At 40.7% G+C, this 11,731-nt stretch overlaps 1 protein-coding gene across 2 annotated transcripts; it reads left to right on the forward strand.

Annotated features, from left to right (window-relative positions):
• Positions 1-2,312: 2,312 nt before the first annotated feature.
• Positions 2,313-11,203, forward strand: LOC108434759 (prostaglandin D2 receptor 2). Of its 2 annotated transcripts, none has more exons than XM_017710121.1 (3): positions 2,313-2,400; positions 4,074-4,154; positions 8,682-11,203. In XM_017710121.1, the coding sequence occupies exon 3, from the start codon at positions 8,691-8,693 to the stop codon at positions 9,957-9,959; it is 1,269 nt and encodes a 422-aa protein (XP_017565610.1). In that variant the 5' UTR covers positions 2,313-2,400; positions 4,074-4,154; positions 8,682-8,690; the 3' UTR covers positions 9,960-11,203. The 2 variants fall into 2 exon arrangements, with proteins under 2 accessions (XP_017565610.1, XP_017565611.1); XM_017710122.1 differs by having other exon boundaries at positions 2,316-2,400; positions 4,095-4,154.
• Positions 11,204-11,731: the final 528 nt, after the last annotated feature.

An 11,731-nucleotide genomic window follows, 5' to 3' on the forward strand; every position in this document is an offset into this window, starting at 1 on the left:
TACCTCACACACTATAGTAGGATGTCAGTGCTACAGCTGCTGTCCCTGATAGCTGAACACTCCAAAGGGGGTGTGGCTAAACTTGAAATTCAAATGGATGGAACAGATGTAAGTTTTTAACAATACAAATGAGTATTTTAAACTTGTGTCATCAGTCAACAATTTACTTTGCCTTTTATTATCAAATACAGTTAACCTAATATAATTTTTATTTCATTTAATTCACACGACGGGCGGCACGGTGGCTTGGTGGGTAGCACTGTCGCCTCACAGCGAGGAGGGCCTGGGTTCGATTCCCCGGCCGGGCGGCCAGGGTCCTCTCTGTGTGGAGTTTGCATGTTCTCCCCGTGTCTGCGTGGGTTTCCTCCGGGTTCTCCGGTTTCCTCCCACAGTCCAAAGACATGCAGTCAGGCCAATTGGACATGCTAAATTGCCCCTAGGTGTGAGTGTGTGAGTGACTGTCTGTGTCTGTCTGTCTGCCCTGCGATGGACTGGCGACCTGTCCAGGGTGTATCCTGCCTTCCGCCCGAAGACTGCTGGGATAGGCTCCAGCACCCCCCCGCGACCCTGACGGAGAAGCGGCTTAGATGATGGATGGATGGATGGATTAATTCACATGGAAAAGCAAAAAAAAAGGACAGTGCAGATGAGATCACATCAAAATGCAAGCTAGATATTAGCCTAACTTATCGGTGTTTATCATTTTTTGCAAAAAAGCAGAAATTTCTTGTTTGTTAGCAGCCATACATTGTGTTTTGAATGTAAGTAGAGTTCGAGAAGTAAATTTAAAATGTATTTAGAGGCACTCCTAGACTGCCCTGGAGGGCACAGCTGGGGAGACTGTAGGGCACTGCATCACATTTTTCTTCACAGGAATTATTTTGTCTCTATTGCAAAGGCACTTCATCATATTTTCTCACTTGGAAGGGCATCTAAGAGCATCTTAATGAGTTTTATTTCATCAGAAGGGCACCTATACGGAATGTCAAGTTATCCCATTGTGAAGGCGCCTATACGGCTCCACGTCACATCCGCTATGAAATTTCTTCACATTCTCACACATGTAGTCGCGCCCATTACAGCACTGCATCACATTTTTTCCGCTGGAGTGCACCCTTTGAGACTCATTTCATAATGGCAGCTTCTTTCATTGTAAGGGTGCTTATAAAGAATGCCAAGTTTAAACCATTGTAAGGGCACCTTATAGGGCACTGCATCCTGTTTTCTTCACTAGAAAGGCAGTCATTAAGATTTGGTATTAAATTGTATTGCTCTAGAGGGCACATTATCATAATTTATTCCATAAAAGGCACCCTAGAGGGCACTCAATCCCATAGGAGGAAGAAAGTCTATACAACTGGAACTCACTTTATTATGAACAAGTGACTGTACCAAATTCAGCCAGTAGGTGGAGACAGACAGTAAGCTTTGACTAATGATGGTCTGGGAGACCCACAACACACTGCATGGGTTGGTGATTAGCTGAGGAGCTGAACCAAGCCTTTTAGAGCAGAGCAGTCCTGCGACTGGGACTAGAAAGTGACGGACCAGATCACTTCTATTCTTAAAATGTTATGCACTGTGAATCTGAATTTCACTGGAAAAGCTGGAGTTCCACTCAAAATGTGTTTGATTATGGTCAGCATGCATGAAGGAAAAAATGAATGCAAATAAATTGCATGAATACATTTCATGACCTCATGTCCCTGCAGGGTACACCTACCTACCTACCTACCTGTCTTCCTACATACTGTACAGCACTATGTAAATGAAAATGTCAGACAAAGAAAATATCTAAAGAAAAGGAGTTTCCAAAGCTGGAGTTAAAAAATTATAGAAAGATTGAAAAAAATATAAATATATATATATATATATATATATATATATATATATATATATATATATATGTGTGTGTGTGTGTGTGTGTGTGTGTGTGTGTGTTAACAAGAAAAAGTATGCAGAGTCAATATAATTTTATAATCAGATTTCATCTAAGATTGAACTTGAAAGTAGACTTCATGAAAATAACAGAAACTTTAATGCCTTAATCAAAGGTGGTCTCTGACTTTTGCACAGTATTTAATGACTCACTGTGTATTATTTGTGTTTATGGGGAATCCCACAGAATATGAAACACGGATTAAATATATTTCCTTACACATACACACACACACACACACACACACACACACACACACACACACACACACACACACACACACACACACACACACACCTTTCCTTCATGCCCCTCCCCTTGAGGAAAAGGTGATGAATGGGCCACAGCACTGATGCAACCCTTCAAATGAAGAGGAGGAAAGCAGAGTACAGACAGAGAACAGACAGAAGGAAGAAGGAGAGAGAAAGAGAAGAGACAAAGTCCAACATGCCTCAACCAAGGTGAGTGACATGTTGCTGTGCTTGTTCAAATGCTTTTAACAGAGGCAGATGCTGTAATATTACTAGTTTGAGGAAGGCGGTGGTTTCAGCTCAGAGCAATGACTTGTAAAACTTCAGGTGACCCAGCCTTACCTAATGTGCAGAGACCTTTACGGTGATTAGGTGTTAAAGGAAAGTGAGTGAACAGGTGTTAAGAGAAAAAGTCTTGGACCAAACTACAATGTATTATATCTAGGCTTAGGCTACAATGAAAAGTGAGCTTAAACAGATAAACTTTATTGTTTTTTGCAAATATTCACTCATTTTGAATTTGATGCCTGCAACATGTTCCAAAGAAGTTGGTACAGGGGCATGTTCACCACTGTGTTACATCACCTTTCCTTTTAACAACACTCAATAAGCGTTTGGGAACTGAGGACGCTAACTGTTGAAGCTTCTTGCTTGATGTACAACGTCAGTTGCTCAGCAGTCTGGGGTCTCCATTGTCGTATTTTGTGCTTCATAATGCGCCACACATTTTCAATGGGAGACCGGTCTGGACTGCAGGCAGGCCAGTCTAGTACCCGCACTCTTTTACTATGAAGCCACGCTGTTGTAACACGTGCAGAATGTGGCTTGGCATCGTCCTGCTGGCTTTTGAACTTTGCATGTTGAGAAACGTTGTTCTTAAACTGTTGGACTATTTGCTCACGCAGTTGTTCACAAAGTGGTGAACCTCGCCCGTCCTTGCTTGTGAACGACTGAACCTTTCAGGGATGCTCCCTTTATACCCAATCATGACACTCACCTGTTTCCAATTAACCTGTTCACCTGTGGAATGTTCCAAACAGGTGTTTTTTGAGCATTCCTCAACTTTCCCAGTCTTTTGTTGCCCCTGTCCCAACTTCTTTGGAACATGTTGCAGGCATCAAATTCAAAATGATTGAATATTTGCAAAAAACTATAAAGTTTATCCATTTGAACATTAAATATCTTAAATAGGCTGAAAAGGATTTGCAAATCATCATTTCTGTTTTTATTTATGTTTTACACAACGTCCCAACTTCATTGGAATTGGGTTGTACTATATAGCTGCACTTAATACATAAATATACATAAATATACATAAATATAACTACTAAGTAGAGTAAGAACAAAATGATAAAACTGTAAGTCATATTAATGTGATAATAGTAATGATAAATGAAAATTATGATGATAAAAAAAATAATAAAATAAGCAAAAGAAATGACAAAAATGATAAAGGACGAGGGCATCAGACTGTGTGTGATTTAGCTTATCTTCTTAAAAAGCACAAGCTACTCAGTTCTTAACTGTTATTATGAACTAATAATGAAATGACTACTAATAATGAATTAGTAGAAGTAGCTACTATGAAACTACTGTGTAAGGTTTGTATCTATTAGAGTGAGGAACTGATGTCTGGACTTGCTCACAGGTCCTTAGATTTGAACGTGTTAAAACACTGTTTCGACATTGTGTTTGCGTCATTTTGTTGACCTTAACTTTGAAACCTTGTATTTTCATTCCTTGAATGAAACTGCAGTGAAACCAGTACACAGTGTATAATTTAAAGGTAGATGTTTATCAGGAACCAACTGAAAATCTAGAGTTTCTGGAATAGAGCAGAGTTTTCTTACGCAATTTTCTGCTCTGCCTGTCCTGTTTTCCAGGGCCTCACTATTGTGGAACAGAGTAACGAGTGATAGCTGACTTTCTGCCACGGGTTCTCTCACTCTGTCACTGAGTCTCAGGTATGCAATGTAAGACTCATAATTATTGGCCTTTTTGTAGCTTCTCCTCCATTCTCTTCACACACACACACACACACACACACACACACACACACACACACACACACACACACACACACACACACACACACACAGAGACTCATCCGTGCATGCTGCTCTTTCCAAAGAGCTGGTGTGTCAGAGGTAAGCACTAACTCACTCGTCACTGTAAGGAGAATAACATCACTCAAAAAAAGACTGCATTTCAATGGAAGATAATAGGATGAGTCACAATTAGACACAAACAATCACTATGTGTGAATAGACAATAGATCGAACTGTTCAAGTAAAAACTGACATCAGTGACACACTTTAATTGTTGCTCTGACCTGCTGGCGCCTGAGGGACTGACCATTAACATTTATATGCACACACAATACACACAGCAAACAAATTCACCAGCCAGCTTATTTTCATGCCAGTCATTTTTCATGTTCATGTCATGTCATTTTTAATTTCAGTAATCAGATATTATGTAAATTTTACAACAGAGGATATGCTGTTTTAGTTTCTTTTCCTCTCTCTCATTCTCTCATCTGTTTTTGTCTCCATCTCTGACTTTAAAATAACAGCAAAAAAGCCCCCAAGCAGACAGAATGATGTATGACCAAACCGTTCAGTCTGGACATACAGAGTCAGTGATGCAAACCGTCCTGAGCAGAACACAATCACTTGTTATCACTTGTACATACAATTGTCACAAGCACAGAGCCTGGAAAGAAACGCCTTCAGTTGATTTTGCTGGTTTAAGCACTTGTAATTTTCCAAGCTGTACCAGACAAAGACAAGGCTGGCATGTACTTGTAGCACAGTTTGAAGAGGTTAATTACCATAAATGTTGATGCACTTCACAACTTCAAAGCTAATCAGGTTAGCATTAGCTCACAGGAACATGCGACCTTCATTGGTGAGATTTGTGCTCAGTCTCAGTCGTGCCATTTGAGATCCATGAGATCTTCAAGAGTGACTGTCTTTCATCCCCATTTGAGATGAAATGGGCATGCATAATAAAACTGACCAAACATACACACAATAAATCCAAGAGAAACTGGACCACCAACGTCACATGTGTAGTGTTTTTCAGGTCATAATTTGACGGATTTATGTCACCGTGTCTAAATGAGTATAACCCTGCTGAGCCCAACAACCACGAGAACACTGACCCAGCTCTGAACTTTCTCATAGTGGGACGTAGATGTTATCACAAGCTCAACTCACTGCTTTACTAAGTCTTACTGCAATATAAGAGTTTTGTTTCTGTTTTGCTTCTGTTTTGTTTTGAAACACTTTTAAAAAGCGTTTGACTAATTTAGTCAAAGTTCAAGGCAGCTGTTTAACTTTATACGTTTGGCTGAGAAGATTTCCTCAAAGTATGTCATTGACGTAACCAATCAGAGCTAGAATTTTAGAGGGATATCTGCCAGACCCTGGAGTTTGTTCTGATCAGAAGTCCTTGCCAAGATGAGTGCTGTCCAGTGATTTGTTTCATAATGCTCTGCTCTTCGTGCTAATTCTATGCTGTCCCAAGTCCTGAGCTCTTACTGGCTGTGCTTGGCCACAACTTATGCCCACCTCTGAAATATCTTCTGTTTTTTGATTACATCAATCTGTACCAGCATATATTCACCTTCACCTAGGTTCGATTCCCCGGCCGGGTGACCGAGGGCCTTTCTGTGTGGAGTTTGCATGTTCTCCTCGTGTCTGCTTGGGTTTCCTCCCACAGTCCAAAGACATGCTACAGTGTGTGTGTGAATGTGTCTGTCTGCCCTGCGATGGACTGGCGACCTGTCCAGGGCTTATCCTGCCTTCTGACTGATGACCGCTTAGAAAATGTGTGCGTGTGTGTATTTATCAAATACATGTGAAAATAGCCAAAATACTGGTCTAATACACTCTAATGTTTGGAATACCTGAAATTAATTTGTATTCCAGTATCTTCATTTTAAATATAAGCAAATTCATTTTTAACCTTGACAAAATCAAGTCGCAGTATTGATGCACTGTGAAAATGCAGCTTGAGGATTTGATATCTTGTTTATTTGAAATACTCTTTGTGTGAGTGCTGTCTAAACACAAACATATGCAAAGTAAATTGTAAAACACAGATGTCAGTACTGTTCAGTGTAGGGGAACTGGGGATCTTGCCCTTCCAGTTATATGTTATTCAATGGTATTAAAAAATATAATCACAACAGGAGTTATTTTAAAATGTGCCACTGCGTGGGTTTAGAGTAGATGTTCTTTTGTGCCTAGAGCTTATCTGTTCAATGCTGTTTGGCTCAAGGGGAAGATATCAGGACACAAAGACATACACACACTCACACACATACACATACACACACAAACACACACACACACATATATAAAATGCACAAAACCTACGCACAAATAGATTAGAGGGGCGACTATCACTTCAATTGACAGCAATTCAATGCTTATTGATGATGTGGGCTCGTCTGGTGGGGGTTATAAAATTGGAGGGGGCTTTGGAGAAGACACAGGACGAGTTCTTTTTGGGAGGAAGGCCACGGAAAGGATTGACAGATTGATAGCTCTCTCGATTCTGGGTTAAACTTTTCATATTAAGCATGATTTTCTGACTTGATTTCTATTTTTCATATTTCCTTCATTATCATATTGTCTTGTCCAGCGGTTTCATCCAGTAAACTGGCAAAACTCCATTTGGAATTAGGCTGGGTTTTTTACACCACAACAGCACATACAATTGAAAAGATCTAATACGACAAAAAGAAACAAGCAAAAAGAAAAAAATGAAAAACATAAGTAAATGCATTTTCATATGAATAAATATATTTAGCAAATACATTTTTGGCCATTTTTGTACAGTGCAAAAATATATTGGAAAAATACATTTGGAATATATATGTTTTTCCATTCGGGCAACCCTACCTAGAACTGAGATAAAGCCCTCAGCTAGTTTAGAGACTGTTTCTGGTACACATGTCACATGATTTCCAGTTCAATTAAAGTTTCAGGGGATGAGGACTGATATCTTGTCTGGGCTTTTTTTAAAAGATCATGTCATGCAATACCTGCATAATATCTTTCATTGTTCCTTTGTAATTGTAAAAAAAAAAGTAATAAAATAGAGTAATAAATCTAATCTAATATGTTTTAGTCGTCCAATTTAATCCATTAATTCAATTGTGATTAAAATGGTTTTACATCAAATTCACATGAATTCATTACAGCATCCTTTTTTTCTTTTCCCCCAGATGTACAGTAGTTGATCTGGAACATTGGTGTTTAAAGTATATACTTCAGTTTAGCACTGAGGGGAGGTGCGAGGCTAATGAAGCTAAGAAGCCTTGCAAGCCAGGATTCTGACTAGCATCAGACAGTCCGATAGGTCTTGTTACTGGAACCAGCAGCTTTGACTGGAAGGCTAATTTGACTGATATGCAAAAGGCTGAACCACAGAGCTCTGTTTTTTACATATATAGTGTACATACATGAACAGCAGAGGGAGAGTGACGAAGCAACAGAACAGGCTAATATACCAAAATATATTTAACAAAACATCTCTGTTTTAATAACCACTTGAAAAAACTCTCAAAGCCTTTTGTAAAAATATGATACTGTTTTCCTTTCAATCCAGCCCTCAGACCCTGCTCCAAAAGACCTATTGTCATCACAGTGTGCAGAGCAGGCAACTCTTTGCTATTGCTAACTAGCTGGTATTTAGTTTGATAAAGTTTAACAAAGTTTGTTTGCTGCCTGCCCTGCGATTGACTGACGACTTGTCCAGGGTGTTTGCTGCCTTCCGCCCAATGACTGCTGGGATAGGCTACAGCACCCCGTGACTCAATAGGATAATATGTGTTTTTGTGTGTGTGTTTGCTGCCTGACAAAAAACAGTGTACAGAAAGGTGCACGATAGTGTGTCTTGCTAATCAGAATGTAACTGATAAAATTTTGATATCCATTACCACATAATATGTAATAGAACCTCCATGTATTATTGTTGGCTCAAGATGAATTATTTCTTTGATAGAAAAACCAGCATATGGGGGGGCAGTCGTGGGCTGGAGGTTAGGGAATTGGCCCTGTGACCGGAAGGTTGCCGGTTCGATCCCCAGTGCCGACAGTCCACGACTGAGGTGTCCTTGAGCAAGACACCTGTCCCCCAATTGCTCCCCTGGTGCTGTGGATAGGGCTGCCCACCGCTCTGGGCAAGTGTGCTCACCGCACCCTAGTGTGTGTGTATTCACTACCGTGCATGTGGTGTTTCACTTCATGGATGGGCTTAATGCAAAGGTGGAATTTCCCCGTTTGTGGGATTAAAAAAGCATCACTTAACTTAATATGTAGTGTTTTAGATGCTGGTATATGCATGGTCATGCTGATTGACCAGCTAAAACAGCAATAGACCAACATGGAACACCTGCTGCACCTTTTTTTTCAGCAGGGTTGTCTTCTTCTATCTAACGGTTATTTTTCTCTGTGTCTCTTTCTCTCTCTTTTAAGCCCACAGTCATGATGACCGTTTTCCCTCCGAATTCCTCCTCCACTGGACAGCAGCTCTATTGCCCTCTGCTGGAAACAATGCGTAACCACTCCCTTAACAACAACACGCATGTCAACCTGGTTTTGGTCAGCGTGCTGGGAGTGGTCTCTGGCCTAGGCATCCTAGAGAATGCGCTGGTTTTGTGGGTGCTGGGCTTTCGTCTGCGACGGAAGACCGTGGCTGCGGTGTGGGTTATCAATCTGGCCCTATCTGACTTCCTGGCCACGCTGACACTGCCTCTCTTCACACATTACCTGGCAGTGGGACACAGCTGGGAGCTGGGACAGGTGCTCTGCTCTGCCGAGGCCTCCGTCTTCTTCCTCAACATGTTCGTCTCTGCCTACCTGTTGGCTGCCATATCGCTGGACCGCTGCCTGTTGGTGGCCAAGCCTGTTTGGAGCCAGAACCACCGTACGGTGGCATCTGCCTGCAAGGTATGTGCCCTAGGCTGGCTGTGGGCGGCAGTTAACACCTTCCCTTACTACGTGTTCCGTCGCGTGACGGTTAAACGGGACGGACGGAAGCTTTGCTACCATAACTTTGCCATCTATTCCTCGTTGATCATGCTGGAGCAGAACTGCAAGGTTCGGCAGACGGCAACTGCAGTGTCAAAGGTGCTTCTGGCATTTATATTGCCTGTGGTCATCATCGCTTTGAGTTACAGACACTTTGCCCAGCAGCTCCGTGCCCGCAGACAGAGGCGGGCGAGCCACCAAATGGGTGTAATGGGAAATGGTAAAGTGGACAGGTCCAAGTCATCCCGTAAGCTTTCCACCGTTTCTCCATCAGCTGGTGCAGAGAGACTATCCAGAAGCTTCAATAAGATGGTTGCCTCAGTAATCACGACCTTCGCCCTCTGTTGGGCACCATATCACCTCTTCTGCATGCTGGAAGTGACGGCTCAGTATTTTCCAAGTGATTCATCGCTTGTGGCACTGGTCGAGGTGGGGTTGCCTTTGTCGACAGTCTTCGCTTTTATGAACCCTGTGCTGAATCCCATCATCTACACCTTCAGCTGCCCACACTTCTGCACGCGGATTCGCCAGAGTCTGGGGTTGCTCTTTGAAGGGCTGGTGGAGGAAGCAGGACCCCTAGTCCTGACCACCAGCAGAAGATGGAAGAAAGACCCCATCTCTCCAACATCCCCCATCTCTCTTAGCTCCCCAACCACTCCCACTCTCCCTCGCCTATTCAACTTTGAGAAATGCCCTGAAGAGGAATCAGGACAAAATGTGTGACTCATGGTGCTCTAGTCTGTGACAAGTAGACCACAAGCTTGAACATATAGTCCAATACTGTCCAATATACATATAGCCCAGTACTGTCAGACAGGCTATTTTCAGCGATGAACCCAAACCAACAAAAAGGGCAACATGACAAGGGCTGCACCAATTTATGAATTGGAATTGTGGCTGATTCTGATTCCTATTTCTTTACAGCCAAATTGGTTGATGGCTGAGTTTTGGCTGATTTTATTAGCCTCCTTTTTTACCCAAAAAATAAACTGTGTGAGCTAAATTAACATTATTTGCTCATTAATGAGACAGACTGACATTGTAAATTTGTAAAAGGTAAAGTCACTTAACGTGAATCAAATAAAGTGGTAAATAGAAAATAAATGTATAATCTGGTACATTTCGGTACAGGTGTAACAAAGGGGACGTCACTAAGCAGACTAGCCAATATAAAAATAGTAATTTGCTGGATTGCTGAGTGTTTGGTCAAACTCTGGTCATGCTGATCTTGGCTGATTCCAATTGTGCACCTAAAATAATTAATGACTTGGGCTTTAGAACTGTTAGAAGAACTCTGTGCTGTTAGTACTGACTAAGCAATATCATTGATATTGCATGTCTGAAATTCTGAGTCTCTCAGACTAATATCTCTCTGTGACTTTTGTCAAATGCCTGAAAACACTTGTGTGGTTAGAAACCTTATAAACAGAGCAATACGACAAATGGCTCCCTCTCTCTCTGTGTCTCTCACACTGATTTAGGTCACAGCATTATGCAGGATTACCTTTGAGGTTGTTGTAACTTTGAGAATATCTGAATCCTCACATTGTTTCAATCTCAGAACTCACAATTCAGATTGTTCAACGTTACACACACAATAGAATTAACCATTTCAGCACGTTTCTTCTAGCAAACCAAAACCAGAAAACCAACCATTAGACAGGTCTTTATCCTGCCATCTATGGTGATCAAAAGCCTTCACTTTTTTACAGATTTTACAGTTTTTATCCTCAGTGAAACTGCATTGTATCCAGATACACTCACAAACAAACAGTTATGAGTACACTCACTAGTGTAAGTATTTCTCTTAAGTGTACAGAAGATACTTAAGACCTTTCTGAAAATGTACTCTTAGTGGTTACTCTGTTTGTGTTAGACATATTTGATCTCTATTGAAATTATACAAAGACAATACGAAACAAAGTTTTATAGAAGGCTAATAAACTATTTTTGCATGTCGCTTTTTAGTCTCTGCTCTTAAAATTTATTTTGAAATAGAATTCACACACACACACACACACACACACACACACACACACACACACACACACACACACACACACACACACACACACACACACACACACAAATTAATTTCAGATTTCAGAGTTTCCCTATTAACAACAGAAGTTATGTATATATACATTATACAGTGATATAGCTGTATAATACTTCAATAATAATCTACAATATGTCCAGTATCTATGTATTACTCATGTATTGCTGACTTACAGAAATTTCTCATATAATAATATAATAAATGTCTTGTGTAGGAACCTGTAGCTAGGTACAGTAAGTGTATACATCGCTGCTCTTAGAATGAACTTGTAGGAACTTTACAGGAGAAGGTAAAACATTATTAATTTGTAATGGAAGCTAAAGTAACTTTTTTTTTCAAGTACTTTTGCACCTTTTTTATTGATTGGTTCATAATGGTATTTTAACACAATCTAAAGGGTAACTGGAGATTTCAAATTAGGCAGAAAGATTATTAT

This window comes from Pygocentrus nattereri, chromosome 5 (assembly GCF_015220715.1).
Source record: "Pygocentrus nattereri isolate fPygNat1 chromosome 5, fPygNat1.pri, whole genome shotgun sequence".
Classification (NCBI taxonomy): Eukaryota; Metazoa; Chordata; class Actinopteri; order Characiformes; family Serrasalmidae; genus Pygocentrus; species Pygocentrus nattereri.

What these genes read in the sequence shown, in the direction of transcription:
- LOC108434759 (XM_017710121.1), top strand. Translation starts at nt 8,691, where the DNA reads ATGATGACCGTTTTCCCTCCGAATTCCTCCTCCACTGGACAGCAGCTC.